This window comes from Lycorma delicatula, chromosome 2, assembly GCF_047948215.1.
Source record: "Lycorma delicatula isolate Av1 chromosome 2, ASM4794821v1, whole genome shotgun sequence".
In the NCBI taxonomy this organism is placed as follows: domain Eukaryota; kingdom Metazoa; phylum Arthropoda; class Insecta; order Hemiptera; family Fulgoridae; genus Lycorma; species Lycorma delicatula.
The window spans coordinates 43,726,419-43,753,871 of NC_134456.1; the positions used below are offsets into that span (position 1 = coordinate 43,726,419).

At 31.9% G+C, this 27,453-nt stretch overlaps 1 protein-coding gene across 3 annotated transcripts in view; it reads right to left on the reverse strand.

Annotated features, from left to right (window-relative positions):
- The window catches only part of LOC142318763 (CD109 antigen-like), a 326,445-nt gene that overhangs the window by 167,087 nt on the left and 131,905 nt on the right, over positions 1-27,453 (reverse strand). For 2 of the 3 annotated variants that reach the window (XM_075355212.1, XM_075355214.1), the window contains exon 3: positions 23,570-23,649. In XM_075355212.1, coding sequence (XP_075211327.1) covers positions 23,570-23,634 — 65 coding nt within the window. In that variant the 5' untranslated portion in view covers positions 23,635-23,649. The remainder of the gene's footprint in view (positions 1-23,569; positions 23,650-27,453) is intronic. The other variant, XM_075355213.1, reaches the window with a different exon arrangement.

The following is a 27,453-nucleotide window of genomic DNA, read 5'->3' on the forward strand; positions in this document are numbered from 1 at the left end:
ATCTTCATGAACATTTGGTAATAGGGATTGGACATGGGAAATGGAGTAACAGATAGCCAAAAAAACAAAATTTTGTTTTAAATAATTTGAAAAAATTAAAATAAACAAATGAATTGTAATATTCATTTGTTTGTTACATCAGTAGGACAATAACTATTAAGAAAAAAATATATTTGTTTTCAAACTGTAACAGGCAAGCTGAAAATTAAAATAAATTATTTATTTTAATTTTATTAAGTTATATAAAACAAAATTTGTTTTTTGAGATTAATAATTATAATATTCAGATTAAATAATGATCAGTAAACATGAAATTCTTAGTATTTTTTATAAAATGGACAGAAGAAGGAAAAACCAATGCACTCCAAGAAAATGAAGAAAATATGAAGAAGAAATAAAGGAAAAAGAGAAATTATGTTACGTGGACCCTTGTAGGCCGCTTCGGAGTAAGAAAAAAATCATCTGCAATAGGGTTTACGTAAAAAAAGTTTAAAAAAACTACATGGTGACTCGAACCGAGTTATCTTGATTACGAGTAGTACATTCGTCACTCTGTTGTTATAGCTGCTGCGAGTGTAGTTTATAAATAAGTTATTTGAAGTACTCGAAAAATTCTAAGTGGAATTTACTCCAGCCGAGTTGGTAGCCGTGATTTTGAATTTACAGTAGGGACTACACCTTTTTACCACCCTGCAAAAGGATAACAATGAAGTCCGTCTTTGTTAGTTCTATCCTGATTTATCGAATCATCTGAAACAGTTTTTTTACATAACTAATAAACTTTAATATGTGCACCATTAATCGCTCAGAAAATCATAAACGAATGGTGGGATTTCTGTAATTCAGATCAAGGCAGTAGAATTCATCGGGTTGGTCTAGTGGTGAAGGGTCTTCCCAAATTAGCTGATTTGGAAGTCGAGAATTCTAGCGTTCAAGTCCTAGTAAAGGCAGTAGTAATTTTATAAGGATTTGAATACCAGATCGTGGAAACCGGTGTTCTTTGGTGGTTGGGTTTCAATTAACCACACATCTCAGGAATGGTCGAACTGAGACTGTACAAGACTACACTTCATTTACATTCATACATATCAGCCTCACTCACACTCTGAAGTAATACCTGAACGGTAATTCCCGGAGGCTAAATAGGTTCAAGCCAATAGGGAAATTTAGAAGTTATGTTGGTAGCTCTGATAACTTCTAACCCAAACGTTTGTATAACAGCAATTCAAACCACCACTCCAGTTTCTGCATTGTTACTGAGGTGTAAAGTGTGTTTAGTTCGTTACTATGTTCACTGTTCAAGAAAAAGCAGAGTGTGTTTTGAGGTAGGCTGAATTATTCCGTAATTTCAGATGAACGTGCATTTCGACGTAAATATGGAAAACAGCCAGCATATGAAAATAATATATGAAGTTGGTTCAAACAGTTCGAAGAAACTGATCTGTTCTCTAGGAAGACTCAACTGGCAGATCATGATTATCAGACGAAACTGTTGAAGGAATTATACCATCTGAAAATTCATCTATTATCGAAACCTCGAATTAAATCTTCGGAAAACAATAACTCATAACGTTTAACACAAAATACTGGAAAATACGCGACCTACGTCACTTAGAGGAAAGGATTAATGAAGCAATTGTGTAACCACAACAGAGGATATGTTAATTCTGGTATAGGAAAAAACTGAAAATCGATTGGATATTGCAGAGCGACTACGTGAGCACATATTGAAATTTACTAGTTATGTAAAAAATACTGTTTGAGATGACAAATTCGATAAATAAACATTAATAAGTTTTTTGTTTTCATTTAATCCACGTTCAAAACCCTACCATTATTTTATGAAGACTCTGTATTAGGATAGAACTAAGAAAAAAAGTACACTGTAGCAATTATTTTAAAATACATTAATTTTTTCAAATAAACCAATTTTTGCTGTTCCGGCCTGAAGTAACGATTGCATGAAAAAATTTCTGATAACAAGAAAACCGTTTGTTGAAATTTATCTCAATTTGCGAAAATGAGAAAAACGATTAATTATTGAGAAGTTAATAAGATATTTTTATCGATTTCACACCCGGCAAATCTGGTTAAAGTAAAAAAAAAGTCTAAAGAAATTACTTTTTCTGTAGCTTTCTGCAAACAAATTTCAATAAAGAGGTGAACTTAAGTAAGTTAAAAGAAAATGAAATAAAATATAATATAAAAAACAATTTTCATTTTTACTTTTCCGTTTCCGTTTAAATAGCGCTGTAGAGAAGGGAAATTATTGTAATCGGTCCAATTTGGACATATGCGGTTTTCACCATATCTACACATTTTGACACCTAAGGAACCCAAAAAAACCGGATAATTTTTCAAATGTTCGTATGTAAGTGCGTTTGTTCGGTGTTGGCCTCTAAATCACCTTATATCTCTGGAACTACTGAACCGATTTTCACCAAACTTGGTCAGATTACTTCTATATATGAGGCATTGGTGCCATTAAATTTCCAATTTAAAAGGTCAAGGGGGTAAGGCTGTAGAGCAATGTCACCCTCAGTATCTCGAGATTTCGCCTAATTAAGGTCATATTTTTTCTTAGGCACATTTGTTAAGATTAAAAAAATAACAATATTTGCAAACATTTTGTATAGTGGTGAAATTTTGCAAAATTGCGCCCCTACCTCAAATAATGCTATAAACTAGTGGCTAAGTGGGCATACTGCGTCAACAGAACGCACTGTCTCCTTGCGGTGACAGAGCATACTCTTTGTCACCGTTAGTGCCGCAGTCAGCCATCATTAATTTTCCTTTTTCCCTGTTGCAAATTCCCTTATCTCTCGTCCTCCTGGACCGGGAAATTTGAAATTCCACAAGGTTGCCGACCAAATTACTTTTTACACTTTAAATATTAGTTATTTATTTTATTTAGTTAATATTTCAAAGGTTGTAGTACTGACGTACAGCTGCTGTCTTTTAACATGTTGTGATGTCACAGGTGAACAGTAGAATTAAATAAACGAATAATATTTAAAACGTAAAAAAGTAACTCGATCTGGCCGGGTCTCGAACTCAATTGCCTAGTTGGCTCGGTACCTGATGCGTTAAGCCTCGGGGCTAAATCAGCCTGCCGACCGTCGTCGCTAGTACCGTCACACCCGTGCGAATTAAATACGGTATGTACGCGCGCTTTAGTTAGAATAATTGAATTAAATAAACGAAAAAATATTATGTTTAAATAAAACGATAAATATCTTAAATTAAGTTGTGTTGTATGTATGTGTAAGCCGCGCATAAAAAATTACACACTTTCCCGAACCCACTTTTTGTAGGACTTTACCGGAACGCGGCTTCAGCCGCGTGACAAGAAAGTCCTACAACTGTATTGTCAGCTTTTTTTTTACATTTATAATAAAGCGAATTTTCAAGTTATAAACTCATCGTTAAAGGTGAACCGTGACTTATAATAAAAAAATAAAAAAACGAAAATGCGGTTTTCTTTATTGTATAGGTCGTGTAGAAAAGAAAAAAATATATAATTATTATATTATAAATCATATTTTTAATAATAGCTTACATAATTTTCTGTTTTCGATTACTTCGCTAAAATAAAAATAAAGCGGATACTTATAAAAGAACAAAGCAGTTAGAGCTTCTTGTCGTGATAAAATTATTAAGATTCTATTTGTGAAACTTATGTCACGAAAAGCAGAGAATAACAAACAATTCCAGTATATTTTTCAAATCAATATTAAACAAAAAATCGTAGCGTAAACAAAATAAGATAAAGTAAAAAAGATTATTATAATAATTATAAATAATTGTCACTGAATTATAAGTTACTCTACTACGTAGTAAAGAATTCCCATAGTCTATTCCTTCATGATATTATGTAGGTTACACTAAGTGTTACTTCTTTTAACACGTAAATAAAAACTCTTAAAGATATGCTTCAGTAAGAAAAAGATGAAATTTTTACTTTCATAAATTTTAAATTTGTATACGGTATTTTAAAACCGTACCAGAACATTCACCTACATTTCATAGTTGCTATGTTATTAAGTTAAAAGCGCAAAGAGTTTTTTTTTAAGTCTGGTATTTTATTTATTTTTTTTGTTTTATTAGATTAATTTAAAATGTAAAAATTAAAATCAGTAAACGAACAAACATCAAAACATGAAATCTAAAAATCACTATCATATTACAGTTGAAAATTACTGCTGGTAACCGTACATTTGGTATATGTTTGGCGCCATTAAGATCAGTTGTTATACCGACTATTTAAAGAGGTATAAATGCATTTAAAAGAACAAATAATTCGAACCCAGTTGATATGTTCATTTCATCAATGTTATTTAGTCGTTAAGGTTCAATAATTAATCAAACTGTATAAGGTTTATTAAATTGACATTAAAATCAAACTGAATTATGTTTACAGCTAGCTTATTGTCACGAAGAATAATTTTAAAATAAATAAAATTAAAAAAAATTCCTCGTTTTATTAACACGATTTTTCCGTCATTGCAAATTTTAATGCTTATAAGTCGATTACGAAGCCATTAACAGAAAAAGGGGTTTGGCAAATGTTTTTCTTGTAAAATTTTAAATCAAAATAATGTGTCATATGTCCACCATCCTATTTAAAAAACTTAAGTTTGATTCAATATGGCGGATCCAAGGTGGCGATCAAAAATTAAAAACCCATCATAATGCAGATTTTTTTAACTATGTAGAACCTTATTTCTTTCCGCCTCCCCTAGGTGCGCCTACCCATTTTAGCAAATATATGACTAGTGAGCGGTTGAGACATGTAAGCCGGTGGTGTATGGCACTGCGCTTACTCCGCCCACGCTGTTAGGTATATTCTAGGAGCTATTTAGGATACTGGTCGCTAAACTCTTCGAGGCTCAGTAGCCGTTTGTGGCACAGAGATTTGGTCGTATGCTTTAGGGCGACCGAATGGGGTGGTGGCGGGAGAAATGCCAAACAAACCGATGAGGATAAGCAACATAAAGCTGTTTCTATACTTAAATATCACTAATAAATATCTGTATGCTGAATATGAAATTTTTTTACTTTCATAAATTTTAAATCTTGGATACGGTGTTTTAAAACCATAACAGAACATTCACTACATTTCATTCTTCTTATATTATTAAGTCAAAAACGCATAGAGTTAAACATTCAGTATACAGTGTGTATATACATCCCAAATCCGTAGGGGGAAGACACCCACCTTGTGACGTTACCGGTCGCCACACCACCCGCTCCGTTCCGAGTCCTGAGGGGCTTTACCGGAGGTCGTATTTAGACCCTCTAACTGATTATATCTCACAGTCATCAGCCAGGACTCGGTCGGGATGCCACCGATGTAAATGTCTCGACAGACAAAGTACAAATCAAATTTTGTCGTCACGTAGGCCTCAAACGAATCTTCACATCCAACCTAACATGATTCCCTCGAACTAATTGACCGAAACCGCGGAAGCGCGAACCCCGCGCCTAGTCTAGATTTGACAGCACGTCCGTGACTGTGAATGCCTCAAAAAACGAATTTGAAATGTAAATCAGTGCTACACTCGTACCGATCAAAATTATATCTTACGAAACATATAAATTCAGACCTACACTCAAATAAGTCGACCAATTTAGGTCACCTAACAAGGGTAACGTAACCTCATTCCGGTCCATGCAGGAGCCGGGGACAAACCCCGCAACATGGAGCCTCGCGTGGCATTACCAGGTCACAATCAGGACCGCCGCCGGCGAAGGGAAGCCACGCCCCCGGTCTCACGGGCAACCATACCCCGGAGGCGCTGATATACACTAGCGTGTATTTACAGTGTAAATAGAATTAAAGAAACAAATGGTAACAGCAGAAAAACTATTTAATATAATAAACTGAACCTGTCTGTTATGGCACCCTTGACGTAGAAAATATCAACTGATCGAGAAGAATTTCCATTACTTTAACTTCGTTTGTTAATTTCAAAATGTCGGATCTGCTTGCAAAATGTACCATGGTAGACCAGTGTGCAGAGATAGGACTTAATTTTTGAAGGTATAAAATCGGCCGAAATTCACTCGAGGATTTCAAATAAAACAGTACAATATGCATTATTCGTGCAAATTTTTATAAGCGGATCGTAGTACAGTCTATATCAGACAGAACAAATTTCACCGATTTTTATCGTAGCGGAAGATCGGTGGAAGTTTCGATTGAAGCTTTGAAAAATCGCATTAATGATAGATATTATTCGGAAGGACAGAGGTTTGAAATTTTGAAAATAGCTGAAAATTTTTATGCGAGTATCAATATTATTCATTTCATTATGCACGATAAGTTGAATTACCGTAAAACATACTCGAAGTAGGTTTCAAAACAGTTCACTCAAAATCATAAATATACTTTTTACAAATTCATATTTGTACGAAACGTAAACAACCGGTTTTATCCGGAGATAATGCTTTTTAGATCTTATAAGATATGAGAAAACTTGAGTACATCATTTTGATCCGGAATCTAGACGTCTGACTTTGGAATGGAAACATCCGAGTTCGTCTGCCAGGAAAAAGTTCAAAACTTACGCGTTGGCCGGTAAAATGATATACCGGTAAGTTGGAACTATAAAGGCCCAATTTATTGCAATTATTTGGAAGAACAGCATACAATCAGCAACGAGTACTAATGTGATGTGGAAAAAATAAAAGTGAAACCGGCAGTAAGACGGAGACTCTCTCAAGGCCGTAATTCTTATGCACGATAACACCCTCCTTATACAACTCGACGGTCACGGGAAGTTATTCAAAAGTTTCGTCGGAGGTAATGACAGATCCGCATTATAATCCTAATCTCGTACCGCCAGAATTTTGTTTGTTTTGTCTTCTAAAAGAATTTTTACGTGGTACCGAGTTCAACAATAATTAGTGGCTCAAGTATGCGGTATAAGAATGTATATCATACATTGAGGTGAACAATTCTTTACTACTGAAATAAGAAAGGTCCCTCAAACATAGGAGAAAACCTAAATGGAGTCAAGAATTACGATGAACAACAGCGTTAGTCTCATTGCCATTAAATAGATAATTTTTCTAAAGTCTCTATTTAATTTTTCCTTTCAGCGCGCGCACACGAACACACACACACACACACACACAGAGAGATAGAGAGAGAGAGATAATGGGGGAGGATGTTTCTACCAATATAACAAAATCGTTTAGCACATTTTGTTATTGCATCATAATTTGTTTTTTTAATCTTATTGTTCAGACATGAAATCAAGTACTCTAAAATATTAAAATAACATGTTTTTCAATTTAAATAAATTACAATCTTACCTAAAAATATTTTGTTCACTTCATTATTTATGTACCGGCAATTCTGTACAATTCATTAGCTAAGTAGATTAAAATGTATGACAATAATTGTACGCTTATCATAGTATGTGTGCTTAGCTGCACAGGCAGGTCCCTTGAATCACCGGGTTGGTCTAGTGGTGAACGCGTCTTCGTAAATCAGCTGATTTGGAAGTCTAGAGTTCCAGCGTTCAAGTCCTAGTAAAGTCAGTTATTTTTACACGGATTTGAACATTAGATCGTGGATACCTGTGTTATTTGGTGGTCGGGTTTCAATTAACAACACATCTCAGGAACGGTCGGACTGTGACTGTACAAGACTATACTTCATTTACACTCATACATATCATCCTCTAAAGTATTACCTGAAAGGTATTTACCGGAGGCTAAATAGGAAAAAGAAAGAAAGAGGTCCCTTGCACCAAATCCATCTATTTACATTCTTCTGTGCTCCCAGCTACTTTTAAAATCATGATCACTTCAACTTTGTTTCAAAACACTTAAATTTTTCTTTCGGGTCTCTCTCTTTTTTACATCTTTTACTAATTCTTCACGCATTGTTTTAGTCTATCCTTCTCTCATGAAAAATCCCACCAGTTAGCTTTACTATATATTCTGAACCGTTTTGTTTAAGCTGCTATTCTCGTTAACTCTATTGCTTTTTTATTTTTCACTTTAATAAGGAAATTTGGATTTAAATATCTTCTCCACACCCACACTTCGAATCCCTTCAGACTTTTTCTTTTTGGTAAAGGAACAAAAGAAAAAGAAAATATTTTAGCGCTCTGAAAAGTTTTTTCGATAAAAGGTTTTTCAGAGCACTAGAACCAACCGTTTTCGAGATATTTGCGATCTTTGTTTGAAAATTCGGATTCGGTTAAAAAGTAATAAATTTTTCCAAAACGTCAATATTTATATCGATATATACATAATTATAATAATATAACAAGTATACACTTTTTTTTTTGTTTAACCTTTGGGTCCACCGTTAGGCATTCTTCAGAGGATGAGATGAATGATTTGTAGCGTGTGTGAAAATGCCATGCGTGACCGGGATTCGAATCCGGGACCTCCGGATGAAAGGCAGAGACGCTACCATTCGAGCCACGGAGGCCGACAACAAGTATACACACCTGACCACCTCTAGACATGTACTAACGAATCGGGATTTTCCGCTAGCGATCGTTACATTGCGGTGCTAAGCAAGGGGGACGCACACAGGCACACACAGACACACATTCAAATGCTGTTTAGTTTAGAGTAGAATTGTCCATTCCTAGAGCACTCCTAACATAACACTTCATTAAATGCTATCTCCAAATTTAATTTCATTTTTCTGTACAACAGATTTTTTTTTTATTAATTCCTTTCTTATGCCAACCTACACCCTAAGTAGTAAATTACCGAGTAATATATATCGTTTTGAAACGATAAATTTAGCAAATCCTCCTAATTTGCTAAATTTATTTTTTTTTTTAGTTTTTTCCTCTTGAGCAATTTATCTAAGAGGTTTGTGGTCTACCTTTGAAACTAGCTATGTAAAAGATTAAAAAGAACTATTAACTATATGTAAAAAAGAAAAAAGTCGTTTTCATGAACTCGTTAGTATATGTTTTATTATAACCGATGTACACAACTCATTCGATGCCAAGTCTCGGTTTTATCATTAAAAAAAATAATAAATGCGTATATAAATAAAGAACTCTTATCAGTCTATCGCAAGGTAGTTTTAAAACAAAATAATTAATGTAAAATGCATTACTTTATAATCATTCTTTAGCTCAAAATACTTTTTAAAACTATGACACTAAGTAGATATTACTATCCGGTATCATTTTTATAAGTTTATATCTAACTACTAATGATAAATTACATATTTCGAAATGCATTTTTAATTTTTTTTTAAATCTGTTGATTTCTTCAGGCAGTTTATAATATATAAATAAAAAAACATTTATTATTTTTGCTTCCTTATACGAAGTAAATTCAGAATTGTGATCGCCAGAATTTTCGGTTTTCAGATTTCAACGAAAATATCCATTTTCACCATTCCTGAATCCATTTCGATTAGTTTCGCCGTGACGTCTCTACGTACGTACGTATGTATTGTATCTCGCATAACTCAAAAACGATTAGCCGTAGGATGTTGAAATTTTGAATTTAGGATTATTGTAACATCTAGTTGTGCACCTACCTTTTTGATTGCAATCGACTGGACCAAAAGTGTTCAAAATAGCCCTAAATCCAAAATATTTGGATTTCGGACTTTTTCTTAACTGCAGTTATAAGCCCTTAATGAAAGCTTTTCAACGATCATAAAGTGGTACTTATTTTCAGTGATTTCAGAGTTATAGCCAAATAAAATTTTAATTATGAAATATTTGGATGTTACAAGGGAAGGTACATCAGTTCGAATCAGACTTCATTTCCTTTTTTTTTTAATTAAATATATTGATTTATTAACAATTAATAACCTCTGATTGTAAAAAACGTTTTACGATCAATAATAATTTAATAATAACAATTTAAAAAAATATGAGAAAATATCAGAAGTTATTAAGGAAATAAAATTTTACTTTCCATTTTTAAAAAAATGTGTACATGTAATTTAATAGGCGTACAAGAAGAAAGTCATCTAGTGTCCGCATAATTTTTTTTTTACTGTAAGAAAAGAACTGAAACGTTTCCTCTACAAGTAATGTGGGTTCAAGAACTGAAACCTACAGAACATCCCAAAAGACTAAATTATTGTCAGTGGTTTAAACCTTTTATTGACCAAAACATTTCGAGGGGTTTGTGACCTGCACGATGGCCCATCTGATTCTCCGATATTACTTTCTATGAGGATCAGCGAAAAAAGCAGTATATCGCAACAGACCATACACGATTGACGAACTAAAAATCGCAATAACGGCATACGTACGAGAAATTACAATAAATCAGCTACTGTTTGAAAACAAATTGTAACGTTTTGTACTGATGTTGGAGGAGAACATTTTCAACACCTTTTATAAACTGCTCCAGTTATTGTAATAAGGCTTTCTATAAAATAATGAAATAAAAATACAAAATAATAATTACGAAAGTTTCGTCATTACACTTCCACAATCTCAGTGCACAGAAACTTTCTGAACGTTCTACATACATCATTGAGCTGTATGTAGAAAATTGCACAATACTTGACTCAAAATATAACAAACACGTCATATTATACTTGTATACAATACCTCAGTCACACCCTGCAATACTTCTTATGAATACAAGCCAACGCTTAATAATACTTCGGTAGTTCTTTACTTTGAAAACAGGGTATGTAACTGTTAATGCAGTCAACATAAAATTATTATTTACGAGTATTTATTTATATGGTTAACAACGCGCTGATGTTGTCAGTTCCTTTGTTTATTTAGGTCCTTTAAATATTTTTTAACGATCGGTAAGATGCGTTTCGTTTTGGGTTCATTAAATAGCAGTACACCGATGGGAATATCACTCGTGACATTCGCAACGGTGGCATCCTGGCCGAGGCGGACTGGAATATGTCAAAAGCCGAGGTTTCGAAGATGACCTCCGCTAAAGCCATAAGGGTTAGAAACGGAGGGGTTGGCCGAGGGTGTCTTTCCCAACGGGGGTCAGAATGTAGATACATACATTTGTTGTGACGTCACAACAGAGCAGACGACTGCAAAACCATTATTTGGAGTGGGGATGCGATTTTGCAAAATATTTTTTTTGTATATACTACTGTTTTTTAATTTTTAACTAATGCGCCTAAGAAAATATGACATTGATTAGGCGAAATCTCGAGATTTTGAGGGTGACCTTGCTCTACAACCTCACTCCCTTGACCCTTTAAGTTGAAAATTTAAAGGCATTAATGCCCCACATGTAGAAGTAATCTGACCAAGTTTGGTCAAAATCGGTCTAGTAGATCTGAACATATAAGGTGATTTAGGGTGTGACACCGAACTCACAGACACACAAACGTAATACGAACATTAACATCCGGAAAATCTCTATCCGGTTTTTTGGGTTCCTGAGGTGTTAAAATGTCAAGATCCGGTGAAAACTGCATCTGCCCAAATTGGAACGATTATAATACTCCCCCTTCTAGAACAATAGCTCTGCTACAGCGCTACCTAGACGTATTATATTTTGAAACTGATTATCAAATCAAAATGTGTGTGTGTGAATATTATATATGTATATATATATATATATATATATATATATACACATACACACACACACACACACACACACATACATATAATTTATATATGTTTAATAATGGGATTGAAGGTAAATACTTGACTGGTGTTATTTTTTTTTCACCTGAAGATGAGCCTTTACAAAAATCTAAAAACCAACAGAAAATATGTACAGATTACCAATACGGTATCTGTAACATTAATCTATTATTTTAGAAAGTAAGATTAAAAAACAAAAATAAATTTGAATTTGTTTCACTTAAAATTTATGATAAAAAACAATAACAAGTATTTTCAAAAAGAAAACATAGTAATAATAATGCATTATAAAACATTTTTTAATTAATAAAAAAGTAAATAAAGTTATTGAATTAAAGTAATTTCTGTGTTAAAAAATGAACTGGTTTTTATAAACATAAAACTAATTCCAAATACGATTTGGGTTACACCATCTTTAGTACATTCACTTAAATATGTAGTCTTTAATTTTTTTACATAAAACTTTCACGCGAGTGAAAATCTTCTTTGTTAATTAATAAATTAATTAACAAATAATATAATAAATACGCTATACAAATAAAATTTACTTCAAAATTACGCAAAACAAGTTATAAAAAGTTATTATTATTGCAAATTGATTACTCATTAATATAAAGATTCGCATACAAGTTATATTATTACAATAAATACTATGTAAATGTATGTGTAACTACTATCACACCTTTGGCATGACCTCGCGGTCATGCCAAGAGTCTGGTAGTATTATTTATACGTGTATCTTTGTACATGAATTTTACTTTATTTTTAATTTCTTTTATGGCCGATTTACTTTGTTTTAATTCTAGTATTATTTGTACGTGTATCTTTTACACATGAGTTTTATTTTATTTTTATTTTGCGTTTTGTCCGATTTATTTTGCTTTAATTCTTTTTTACGTTAGTAAAAACACATTTATTATCGATAAGAAATTCCTGCATGTATCTAATATCTGTGGCCTGGGAGCCATTTTGATGCCAAGCTACTGTTCAGTTGTCATGTTTATAATATAGTTTCCAGAAGGAATTTCGGCTTTCTCTTTGGATCGCAGGAGATTTCGGAGAGTCAGCACAATTATATACTGTTATAAGACCGATACTTGAGTGCTGCTCTAAAATTTGCAATTACAATAGATATATAACTAGTAATCAGGTTGAGGCTGTCTAGTTAAAGCTATTATAATCGTTGCCTACTTGAGGGTACGTCATGAAGAGGAATGCAAGGCTTTGAACATTCCTGCTTTCAGTGAAAAAAGAACCTTGTATGACGCGCTCTTTGCGTGTAAGGCTGTGAATTAAAATTGAAGAGACTTAAGCATTTTGGTTTTGTCGACATTAACCCTTTTTGGCTCTTTTACAGCAATACTAATGATTGGTTAAACGATTTCCCGCGTTTAAAAATAGTCCAGAATATAGAGCGTATCCAATAATCGTGTATAAAATATTATATACCCAACCCAACTAGAAAGGAGTAGAAATATGTGATCCTTTGCTTCCAATAGTCCCCCAAATTCAGTTGCTGGATTCGTCACTGGCTAAAATTACAAGCAGAAGTTGAAGTACATTATACATATATATAAATAAAATGGAAATTTAGCTCCTTTGGAAAGATGGGTTTATGCATTAAATTTGGTGCAACAATGATATGGATGTCTTTGTCACAAATTTGAGTATTTTCAAAAGGAAACAACATACTTTATTCGTAATATATATAGAATGCTTAATTCTATGCTCGCAAATTCTGTGATACGGTTGTGTTTTGTTTCAAATGATTTATGTTATTACATGTACTCTTCGTTATCAGTAGAAACCCGATTATATGCATTTGCATATTAAGCCTTTCTCACCGGTTATTGCATATTTTTCTTAAAATCAAGTGATGATGCATGTTTTCGCTATATTTACAACACTTTTCGGTAGGTTACCTTGTTAATAAATGAAATCATACGTTGTAAAATCGCAATAGGGAAAAATCGAAAATGTAAGGAAAAAGGGGGAAAATGTAAAACGGTGAAACGGAAATGCAAAGGGAAAAGGAGAAAGGGAAATAAGGGAAAGAGAATCAAGGAAGATAAAGGAAAGGGGAAATTGAGGAAAGGGAATATAGTAAAAAGGAAAACGGGAAAAGGAAAAGAAAAGGGGAAAAGGGAAAGGTTAAATTTTGTGAAGTTCCGTAATGTTCATTTTGTTAATGTTTTATCAAACTTTCAATTGAGTTTATTTAATCTATATATAAACATGAGGTGTGTGAGAAAAGTAATGAGATTAGTAACACTGCGAGCGATCTGGCAACGCTGTGTCTACCGGTCTGTGCTAGACAGGTTTGTTCATCCCTTCCACATGCTCAGTACGAGTTTCAACTCCGTTCAGCCAACACATTATTTTTGACAGCGTCATCAGTGAAGTAGTGTTTTTGTTGTGTGTTACGAAAATGGAGTACCGGAATTTAGAGCGACGTTGTGCAATCAAGTTTTGTTTAAACTTGGAGAATCCGCGAGTGTGACCTCTGAAAAGTTGAAACAGGCCTATGGGGAACATTGCTTATCAAGAGCACAAGATTTTCGCCGGCACAAATCATTTTTGGAAGGCCGAGAACACGTTGACGATCAACATCGCTCAGGGAGACCTTCAACTGTCTGACGAAAACGTTGAGGGTGTGAGGGTTCTGGTGAGATCAGACCGTCGTTTAACAATAAGGATGATGAGTAAACAGTTAAATTTAAACACTTTTACCGTACATCAAATTTTGACAGACGAATTCGACATGCGAAAGATTTGTGCGAAGTCGCTGCCGAAAAACCTCACAACGGAACAAAAGGACAATCGAAGAAACGTGTGCGTTGATCCTCTTGAGAGGATTGACAATGACCAAGAATTCTTCAATCGTGTGATCACAGGTGATGAATCCTGAATATTTGAGTACGATCCTGAAACAAAGCGGCAAAGCGACTGACACACTCCGTCATCTCCTCGACCGAAAAAATCTCGAATGAGCAAATCAAAGATCAAAACCAGGCTGATTTGCTTTTTTGACAGTAGGGGTATCGTACATAAAGAATTTATTCCTCCAGGACAAACTGTCAACCAAGTGTTTTATAAAGGTGTCCTTGAAAGGCTCAGGAAAAGAGTGATTCGCGTGAGACCAGACATTGCAGACAAGTGGATGCTTGATCATGACAATGCCCCGTGTCACACGGCCATTTACATCAGGGAATTTTTTACCTTAAAACGCATTCCTACGGTTCCTCAATCACCTTATTCACCTGATTTGAGTCCTTGTGACTTTTTGCTTTTCCCGAAATTGAAACCTGTCTTAAAAGGACGTCATTTTGAAACTCTGAAGAACATTCAAAAGACTGTGACCGACCAGTTAAAAGCCCCACCAGTTGAAGCCTTCCAGCGTTGCTACCAAAAGTGGGAACAACGACTCCGCCGGTGTATAGCTGCCCAAGGAAACCACTTTGAAGGGGATAATATTGTTTTTTGAAAAATATAAAAACTTTGGTAAGTAAAAAGTCAGTCTCGTTACTTTTCTCACACACCTCGTATGCATATATATATATATATATATATATATATATAGAGAGAGAGAGAGAGAGAGAGAGTGAGTGAGAGAGAGAGAGAGAGAGAGAGAGAGAGAGACCGGATTATATGCATTTGCATATTAAGCCCATTCTCACCGTTTATTCCATATTTTCCTTAAAATCTAGTGATGATGCATATTTTCGCTATATTTACATTTTCGGTAGGTTACCCTGTTAATAAATGAAATCTTACGTTGTAGCCAGCCAAAGCTATTTGCTGCACACCTCTTAGAGCGTACTTAGCAACCGCGGAACAATACCTCTCTGATTGTTTATGTTTACAAAAGTAACAAAATGTTAAATAATTGTTAATTATCGAATTTATCGTTATGTTATTCAACTACTTGCTAACTGAATGTTGATTTTGAAATAAAAAACTGAAAATTATGTTTTTATTATTTAAACTTGCATATTTTGACACTTTTCATGCATATTTCAAGCATTTTCATGCATATTTGTATGCATATTTCAAGATTTTTATGTTACATATAATCCAGTACCTAGTTATCAGATTGATATGCAATCTGATAAATGTTATGCACCGACTATTAACTAAGTTCATTCATGTTACTTGTGTGTACATATTTACTTTATGAGTAATCTATGTTGATTGCACAATTAACTAAGGTTTACATAGCTGTTCTATTGTTCGAAATAAAAGAAAAATATTATTTATTACTATAAATACTAATTTACACACGTAAATGTATATTGTTAGTATATTATGGTGGTTTTTAAATAAATTTTTTATCATTCAACATAAAAAAATTTAATTTAGCAAACGCTCATACCTAGAAACAATTTATATTTCGGTATGAGACTCTCAGACCCTAAAAATATCCAAAAATGAATTATTAATAATAATAAATACAATTAATATTAAATTAATTTATTAAAAATATCAAAATTAATGGCTAATCGCTATTCTTTCCCTTTATAAATACATTCCTGCAGCCTTAATAGAGCTATCTTGAAAAGTAAAATTAAATAAAATATAGCATTTAAAAAAAAACAAACAAAAATCTACAAACTCTGGTTCAATTGCGTTCAGTTTTTATTATTATACGTTACGTACTACATATTAAATAATTAATATAAGTATTACGAATTATAGAAATTCCATTATTTGAATCTCTATAGAAAATTGATTTTTTATATAATACCGGAAATTTATAATTTAAAAATTAAATATCACATTTCTTTTTATGGTCAAAGTTAATAAGATGTTTACATTAAACCTTGTTATTGAAGGTGAGCTTCCTTCCATCTGTCTGTGGATAAGATACCAAATTTAATATTAAAACAAATATATAAATTGAAATATTAAAAGTCATTTAAATAATAATTTTTTTTTTTTAATTATAAAAAATATTAAATATTACATTTAAATATTAAAATTCATTGCCACAGTTCTTTGTTAGGATCAATTCACTAATAGAAATTAAATACCTTCTTCCGTTTACTTGAGATTATAAAAATCAATACAAGCAAAAAAAACTGCTACAGTTATAAATTATTAAGAAAAAAATGGAATTTACAATAAAAATTTTTCTAGATAGTTTAATAAAACTAAATTGGTGGAATGCGGAATTTAATTGTTATTATAAATGTTTAGGATGACAATCGTAAATTATTTAAATTATTTGAATGACTGCATTTTCTTCATTGTTCTGGATCATTCTTCAATTATTATTATTATTGTTATTATTATTATTATTATCGTTTTAGATTTCTGTTCTTAAATTCCTTTCACGAAAGTTCTTATTTTTAATACAGTTAATAAATAACACAAGATTATTTTATATTATCGATTTATAAAGCGTTTCTTTTTTCTCATATCCGGTAATAAATAATTTAATCTTCTTCAGTGATTATATTAACAGCAGCAATATATATTTATACTGATGTATGATTTTTTTCCTGTTTAGCCTCCGGGAATTACCGTTCAGGTATTACTTAAGAGAATGATATGTATGAGTGTAAATGAAATGTAGTCTTGTACAGTTTCAGTTCGACCATTACTGAGATGTGTAGTTAATTGAAACCCAATCACCAAAGAACACCGGTATCCACCATCTAGTATTCAAATCCGTATAAAAGTAACTAGGACTTGAACGCTGGAACTCGACTTCAAAATCAGCTGATTTGGGAAGACGCGTTCACTACTAGACCAACCCAGTGGGTTTGTACTGATGAGTGTGAATTTTGAAACTTCCTTTATAATAAAAGTAAAAGATCAGGATTAGACTTGTGTTACTGCTACATCTTACGAATCTGTCTTTTTAATTAAGTTTAATTAATGAAATATTTGGATCTTACAAGGGGAAGGTACAAAACAAATTTCATTAATTTCTTTTATTTTTTTATTTTTTTTTTTGTTTAAATATATTGATTTATTAATAATTAACCTCTGATTGTAAAAAAAATAATTTACAATAAAAAATAATTCAATAATAACAATAAAAAAAAATAATAAAAAAATATCAGAAATTATTAATGAAATACAACTTTATGTACTTTTCATTTTAATTTAAAGATTTTTACAGAGTTTAATAATTATTAATAAATCAATATATTCAAATTAAAAAAAAAAAGTTAAAAACAAATATATGTCTGATTTGGATTATAACCGATGTGTTCATGATTACGAATCCGACACGTTTCACTTACACCACATAATTACTTGAACGACGGGAAACAAAATTAATATTCTAACTAATAAAAAATGCTGATACGGACACCACAAAAAAAGTGATGCAATGTGGTGTCCGCCACAATGCAATTATGTAACTGTCCACCTTATTAAAGAATTGGAGGATCGTATCTCACTTTCAAATGAAATAAGTTTAAATGAAGTGCAGCAAAAATGTGTTATGTAATTTAATAGGAGTATAAGGAAGTCATGTGATGTCCACATCAGATTGTTTACTTTGATTTTAATCCGATTTAGTAGTTAGCTAGCAGAAGTTAATTTGAAGTACACCAATAGGTAACTAAGTATCTACATTACACTGTTTATCCTTTTGTTGGATTCTGAGTAAGAAATGTCTTTTACATCGATCGATATAATAGAAAAGGCAGAACTTATTACTAATATAACCTATTGCCGCAGAAATGTATTTTTTGAAAAATTAAAGAAGAAATATTCCGTAATCAATGTATTCTATCACTGATTTAAATCAATAATCCCGATATTTTCTCAGCGGGAAAAAATTGGGTATGAATCTCTCTCTCTATAATGGCCATTAGTGCACTCTTGCAAAGTTTATGATACTTGGCAAGGCTGGTATCGTAACTTACTCCGCACTCGTGCATTAATGGTTGTAGCCTGTTGGATAATGTACTATTTAAGCATAAGGCTGGATTTGGGACAGATGATAACTGCAGATATAACATCTGTAACTGTAGTCTAACTAGATTTCTAGTTAACCGTTCAAATTTAACTGTAATACGGAGACAGTTATTTTTTACAATAAATGAGACCCTAAGCTGCTATAAATATTATCACTTTTAATATGAGAGAACAAATAATATATTCATGTAACAGGAGCGCGCAATTATGGATGATAATTGATACATTTTTTTGTGAATTAAATTTCTGATTTTGTTTTAGTTATGATCTCCTTTACTCTCAACCAATCTTTCTCTAGTATAAAACCGTTTTTTTGGCTTTTGGTTCTTAATTTTATTTTTGTCTTAAATATTCACTGTCTTTATTGGGTTCATAATTGATAATTAATAGTTTTGAGGTATTTTACTTATTTATAGCCGATCAGGGCTATAAATAAGTTCCGCTTCCTCGCCCAATCGTGTAGCCAGGGGACGGAACCCGCTGAACCCTCCACGCGTTCGTATAATCATGTTTGTGAGAATATTAACTAATTTATAGATATTCATTAAAGAAAGAAGTATTAATTATTTTTACTTAGTTATATAATTTATAAGCCACCGGTTGGTCTAGTGGTGAACGCGTCTTCCCAGATCAGTTGATTTAGAAGTCGAGAGTTCCAGCGTTCAAGACCTAGTAAAGTTAATTTTTTTTGCACGGATTTGAATACTAGATCGTGAATGCCGGTGTTCTTTGGTGGCTGGGTTTCAATTAACCACACATCTCAGGAATGGTCGGACTGAGACTGTACAAGACTACACTTCATTTAACTCATACATATCATCCTCTTTCATCCTCTGAAGTATTATCTGAAAGGTAATTACCGGAGGCTAAACAGGAAAAAGAAAAGAAAAAAGTTATAGAAATATAATAAAAGTACAATTTTAGATAAATCGTTCGTTTTAAGAAGTATAAATTGTTTCAACGAATGAATCGTTCAAAATAAAAATGTGAGCACATACAGAAAACAAACTATTGGAGAGATTTTTTCTGTTGCTTTGCTTACAGCAATTTATCTGTTATTTTATTTTGTTTAATCTGATATAATTTGATTTTGATCGATTTAATTTATGATTTATATAATATTTTGTCACGACGTATTTGTTGGTATTCTTGGTATTAACAGGTTGACTGCCATGAGACATGAAATGATGTCTCAGCCAGTTATTCATTATTGCTATGAGACATCATTTGATGACAGTGTAATGTCACACTTAAGATGCAATATTAATGTTTATTTTACATTTTTTTGTATCAAATTTCATTTTATTTTAAAGATAGAATTCTGTATATTTTTGTGTCGTATATAATACAAACGTTTTTCTTTAAATTTGAAATTAATTAATGTTTTTTAGATCACCAAATTAAAGCAACATAAACATAATTGAGACGTATGTAATAAAATTTCTATTAATTTTAGTTGTTTACTAACAATGTATAGTTAGAACTATTAAACTCAAATTTTATTTTAATAATTTCAATTTAAGGTATAATTATCAATAAAATAAGATTTTATTATAGAAAAGGGTGACTTTTAGTAATTTATGTTAAAAAAGTAATGCAATTAATAAAAATAGTATTCAAACAATTCTGGAGTTGTAGAATTAAAAGTAAATACAATCAGTTGTTAGTAAGTAAAAGATATTATAATTCAATTAAAATATATTAAACATTCTTAGACATCAGTTGGTGTCTCGTTAACACCGGTTGCTACGAGACACAAATTGATGTCTCAACTTTAATTTTGAATATTTTAAAAAGTAAAGTTGCGAAGTGAAACGGGTATAAAAAAAATTAGTAACAAGATAACAAAACCTTTATTGAAATTGAAAAAAAATGACAGCAGAGGTGGATATTTCTAGCAAAATAAGTGTAGCAGCCTTGGAATGTTGCATTTTTTTATTATGACAGTCAATCTGTTAAATCCTGCTACTTACTGCTATTTTGGGAGTAACTTGTTTTCTTAAGCTGGTGTGATATTCATTTATAAAATTTGTTTAATAAATACAAAAAATAAAAAAATTTTACTTTGGCAAATAAACATTTAGGAGTAATAATTTCAGAAGAGAGTTTCAGCCGGAAAGAAATCTCAAATGTAATAAATAAATAGATTCGATTTATTAAATAAATAAATAAATTTAATTCCATTTTATAGTCAGTTCAGAAAGAAAAAAGAAAGAAGAGGTATTGTAATAAAAATGATATTGTTATAAGGAACCGAAATATGTGATACAACAAAGCGAAATAAATTGTTTTAAGAACAGATGGATTTTTAAGTCAGAAGCTACAGAGTTTCAAGGTTGTAAATACACACAAATAGCGAGATAAAAAGAAGAATGCTAGCAGAGTGGGGTATTGCGAAGAAGATTGAAAGGGGGCATTTAAAATGGTATGGCCATGTATAAAGAATAGAGGAGAAATGTTGGTCAAAGAAAGAATATAAGATGGAATCCTAGTACAAGGAGAGAAAGACGGGTAGGAATGGACTGGATAAGTCATGGGTAAAATGGAGAGAAGAGAAGTGAAGGATAAAGTATATTATGAATCGAGAGATACGGAGGAGAGATTGTGAGAGGCAGATTGTAGAGAGGTGTGTTGCAAACAACTCGCCTAATAATAATAGTAATTTTTTTTTAACTATATGTTAGATTTTAATTTCATTACTGTAATTCTTTTTCAAAATACATTAGTATAATTAAAGAAAGTATAATTTTTTGACTACTTTTGATTTAACTCATCCTTATATTGTATAAAATGTTTTATTTATTTTCCTAATGTACATGTTGCAATTTGTTCAAGTAGTGAACAATAAGCAAATCCCCCTCAAGCCCCATTTTTTAATTCTATTTCACAACAACTCTTCGGAAACCACTGGAGATAGAGTTTAAAGATCCAATTTTTTTTCTTAGCGTCTCCGAGATTACCGTTAGGAGAGCATTTATTCTCAAAGTGGGAGATAACGCCTCCTTGTGGGCGCTGGAGACCTTCAGGATGGAGGGGTAGAAGGTCCACAGAAAATTGGGGGCGTTCAGGCGGTAGGAAAGCGATGGCTGTTTAACAATAAAAAGGCAAAAATTACGTTTTCCTGATATTTCAAACTAAAAATAAATACCTACTGTACTAGGACAAAAAATTAAAGGGACATCTATATTTTATGATAAAAAATTATTGTATTCAAACTACTTTAACTTTACAATCAAGAGCCTTAAAAAGACGAATAGAAAAAAATAATTTATGCTTGAATGCTCTACTTTTTAGCAGAATACTTTAGATTTAAAAATCATCAAATTAAAAAAAAAATCAGTGAGAAGAAAGGTTTTAAAAATTTGAAAGTTTTTCTTCGTGTCTGATCGACCGCACGGGGGAAACGAAATTTTTTCAGTAAATTGCATTATAATCGTTTAAAAGCTGAAGACTTTAAGCTTTAATTACTTTTTTTGTACATCTCTACGATTTTTCTGAACCAAAATATTCCACTTAAAAGATAAAAAGCTATTTTTGTCTTTAATGCTATATATCCCCCGATGTAAGCAACGTATTGATACAAATAAATATGGAAATTAAAGGGTTTTGATCTAATTTTAATCAAAGATTATGATTTTTTTAATACAGCGTTGCAGATTTTGGCTTTTGTTCGTTTTGAGCCGAGATATTGAAATCTTTAAAGAATGAGCCTGCAACATGTATCATCCGCTCTCAGCTTAACCCAGGATCAATTGAGTATTCTATCAGTATTGTAATGTTATATAACTATATAGATACAATTGTAATTTTTTTGAAAGCAATTTTAATAAAAAATAATTCTAAATATGATTAAATAAGCGTTTTAATTGTTCTCATTTAAAATGTAATTCTCAACTCAGAAATAGGGTATGCCACATTTAAAAACAATAATCGCAATTGCTGTTTTTAAGAGCGCATCTTAAAAACAGCAATTGCAATTATTATTTTTCATAGATGGTAAATTTAAAAATTTTGGGGAGCTAAAAAATATTAAAACGTTTTTGGGAGTTTTAAAATTTCGGTTTTAAATTTTTGAATTTCAATGTGGACGGTGAGCCAAAAGGTTTGAGAATCAATGCTTTAGACGATGAGATTAAATGAAAATTTTTTAGCGGGTGAAAATGCCATACCTGACCGGAACCTCAGAATGTAAGGCCGAGACCGAGCTAATATTTTTTTTATTATCCTCATCTATTTTTAGGCATATCTGAACAGTGTTCTCCAATTATCGGATTTTTTTTTAATAAAAGCTTTTTCAGTCAGAAATATATATATATTTTAAATTAAAAAGAAATTGATATATCCGTTTGAATAAGCTGAATAAAAAAAATTGTATATATTTATGTAACAACATGATTATTAAGTCCTTCAGCATATTCGTATAACATAAAGACTTGAGGGCTTTGTAAAAATATGTCAAAACCATATTTTTGTAACGTTGTTGTACATCCCCAGTACTGCTACAAAATATTTATAAATTTTGTTTACGAAGTATCAACTCGCGCGTAACATGTTAATTTTATTTTCACATAATTATACATAATTCCCTTACCAACTCTACTAAAGCGAATATTATAGCTCTTTAATATAAAAAAATTATCATATCTCACTGAAATTGTAGTTACTCCCACAAAATGAACGATAACACAGAGAAACCGTTACTGCAAAAATGTTCCGGTTTTACGAGGATAATATAAGTATATTAAATTTCCCGGCCGTTTCCGTGGCGCGAGTGGTAGCGTCTCAGCTTTTCACCCGGAGGTCCCAGGTTCGAATCCCGGACAGGCATGGTATTTTTCACACACGCTACGAATCATTCATCTCATTCTCTGCAGTAATGCTTAACTGCGGATCCGGAAGTTAAAAAAATAAAAAAGATTCCCGGCCGATCATACCAAGATATTTTTAAAAGCAGTTAAAAAAATATTCTAGTCGTTACTTTTCTGAATTAAGCTAAGCATAAAATAATATTAATTAATATCGGACGTTATTTATTTTGTTATACTTACTCTTGGGCAAAGGTTCCAACAAAAAATGTAAAGAAAAGGAATGCTGCAAAATTCAGCAAATCCATTTTAATGAATGCCTTCTGAAACAAAAAAACATAAAATAATTAAAAATAAACAAACACCAATAGAAATAGTATCAACTGGTTAAAATTATTTCAGTCAGCAGGTTAAAAGAACTATTTAGATTCTAATTACTGTATTAGATTAAATATATCATTTTGCATTCCACAAACATCATCGGTATCCTTATTTGGTCCGAAAAGAAAAATATTGCTTACGTAATTAATTGCATAAAAAAAAAATTTAACATAAAAATTATGGAATGAGCATAAAAAATTTATTATTATAGACTCTGTTAACAAACGTGACAATAACAGTAAATAAATTTGTCGGATATTATGCAAACATCTTTTTTTTAAACAATATTTTGTAATTTTATAACATGCGTTTCCTTTCTTTGTTTATTAACTGTTCCTATCCTTTGATTAAAACCATAAAAACAAACATAAAAGAATTTTTTTTGGGAGAAAATTCAACATTTTTTCAATAGAATCTTACACTATTCTATTAATATTTTATTTTAAACCCTTCTCATAATATTATAAGGGATTGAACAGGGAATCGGGAAATTATGAAAGTAGTAGTGGCAGCCCTGAAGAGCTAGTAGAAAGGCGAGAGTGGCATCCTTCTGTGCACAATTACCTGCCATTTAATATCATGGACCAGCTGGTCGGTACACAACGTTCATTAGCCGTGAAGGCATTTTACAAGAACGGTGACAGTGTGACTATTGCTCAAAGGGAATTCCGACGTCATTACAATTTAGGACGTCATGGTCGCGTTCCATCTTGTCACACCATCGAGACATGGGTGGGAATTTCGAGGAGACGGTTTCAGCTCTAAAAAAGAAATCACCAAGAGATCAATGAGCCCCGTAAAACATTGAAACAAATCGGGTCTCAATCGGAAGAAGCTCAAAACGATCAACAAGGAAACACGCAGCAGCAATAAACCTAAACCGAACTACCGTCCCCTGTATACATCACAGTGATTTGAAGTTTTAACCGTACAAAAATTCAAGTCGTACAGGATCTGAAACCATTAGAATACGTGGTGCGACAAAAACTCTCTGATAAAATGATCGAAGAGTTAATGACGACCCAGTTTTTTTAAACAACCTTTTCACGTTGGATGAGGCTCATTTCCATATGAGCGGGTATGTAAATAAGCTTAATTGCAGATATTGTGCGGCTGAAAACCCTCGTCAATTGCACGAACGACCATTACACAGCCAAAAGGTTATAGTTTGGTGTGCCGTATCAACGCGAGGTGTGATCGGGCTTTATTTCTTTGAGGATGAGGCAGGGAATGCAACGAAAATAACTTCTGAACGATATGTTGATATGCTCGAACGTTTTGTAGAACAACTTCAAAACTTTCCTGATCTTCATAAGCCTTGGTTTCAGCAAGATGGAGCCACAGTCAATACTGCCAGAGTATTCTGGCAGTATTGGCTCCCAAGATCACCAGATTTGTCGGTTTGCGATTTTCTCTTGCGGGTGCCATCTCAAAAGTAAAGTGTATATATACCACTCGTTCGATGACAATCGTTGAGTGGAAAAACAGGATTCGAGAAAAAGTCACTGCAATTCCCATGGAAGTGTTTCAAAGTGCCATGCCTTCGCTTCCAGGAATGTACATGTTCGAATGGCCATTATTTTATGGGTATTGTTGTTATAAATTGAAAGTTTTTGTTTTAAACGCTTAATGGTATGTAATTTATTTTTTGTTTTCAAAAATAATACTTGTAAATTCATTTTTTTTCATTTTTCTGAGAGTTACTTCAAAATTTCCCGCTTCCTTGAACCACTCTATATAAACATAGCTAACATACATAGATAAGCGACTGTTAAAACAACTATTAATTTCTCTACTCACAAATATCCGCAGCAGATTAATCTATACGTGTATATATATAGTGATTCTACTGGTGAAAATAAAGAAGAAAGTTTATATAAATATAGGTTTGCAAACGCTTCATTCGCGAGGGTCGACTGACGAAAGATTTCGACCTGATATATGCGTCTTAAGTAAAATAAAGCAAGACTGTAATATTTAGGACGCAAATTAAGGAGTAAATTACTAAATTTACCCCTTCATTTGGTTTTCTGAGACTATATTTGGCTCAAAATAGTTTTTAAAATTATAGAATTAGCATACTTTATTAAAGGATTTTGTTCTTGAAAATACATTACTGATTGCGAACTCACTAATGTACAAGTGTTATGTATGAATATCAATAACCGAAAAAATTGATCCGAAAAATTGAAAAAATATGTCTTAAAAATATATATTTAGTATTTTCGAGAAATCTGGGGTAAAAGACAAAAGATTTGGTGGGAGGGTCGAAAACACACTATTTTTTGTTTGGTATGAAATAATTTTTTTTAATGGATTATAAATACATAAAAGTTTAAACAAAACTTGTAGAAAATTTGATTATGAATAAAATCCACAGAAACTAAAGCAAACGTAAGAATTTCGAAGTTTATTAAAACACAAAACATACCAAAATGCAATTTTAACAAGGTATTAAACGAAACAAAATTTTCAATATTACAAAACAGAAGAATTAAATTTTTTACTAAAATAAACAATCAAAATTTGCGAACGAAGCCGCGGGCAGTACATTGTAGCCAAATAAAACTAAAAAAATGATAAAATTCTCACAGTACATACAATTAAGGCTCTGCGCTGGGCATTCCTTAAATGTTGAATAAGTGCTCGATTTCTTTTCAACCTATGCACTCATTCATACATATATACCATTATTATATCGATTAATTATATATTCATAACAAACACAAGTTGAGTCTTTGGAGAATGAAACTAGACTTCCTAACAATAGAGCATTAGAAAATTAATTTAATAAGAGTAACAAAAAAAACTGAATTTAGCAGGAATGCCAATCTTCATTTAAAAATTAAACAACTCAATTAGATAACCTCATTTAAATAATCCTACGTTTTAACACAATTTAGCGGTTTTACTTACCTGAGATCCATTACGGAATATTGTGTGCGCAGTGAAAATGGTTTAGTGGTCATGTTCCTGTTACGATATAAGTTTTTTTTTTATTCCAGCATAATTACTTATGGTCTGTCATTTTTTATTTATTTAAGTAGCTAACGAATAGTCTTTTATTGTTGATGCGACTATAAACAAACAATGAAAAAAAATTGCGATTTTTAAAAAATCAAGGTTTTCATCATTGATATCCATTTATAACAGTTGCACATTAGTGCATTCGCAATCAGTAACATATTTTAAAGAAAAAAAAAATATGTTGCCAGTATGGAAATTCTGTAATTTAAAAAGATATTATGTAAAAAATAAAAAATAGTACATATTTTTGTTAAATGTGATTAAATAAATTCTATGACTATGTTCAAGTTAAAGTAACATATTTATGCGTATACTAATTAAGGACATTAAATCCGTGAACTAAAAACTAAAACAAAACAAAACAGAAAAACCGTACTAATAATAATAATAAAAGAAAGTGTTACACATATTACTTTCACAGTATGACAGAAATTACCGGTTAGTATAAACTGTTAAATATACGTACGTAGGTAAAAATCTCACTCAAGCTTTGCATAAAACGACAGAACATGTTCATTTAAAATGTCATTGTCTCTACCTTCTTCAATGCTTTCCCTAATTTACCGCCATAATTGCAAATCGAGCATTCCTTTCTTGAGCTAAAGTACCGTACAACAGTTGTGTTACGCAACATTAAATCAAAATATTAAACTCTATTTAATAAAATTATGTACAATTTAATATTATATATCAAACGTTATCTTCAAATTATAATTTTT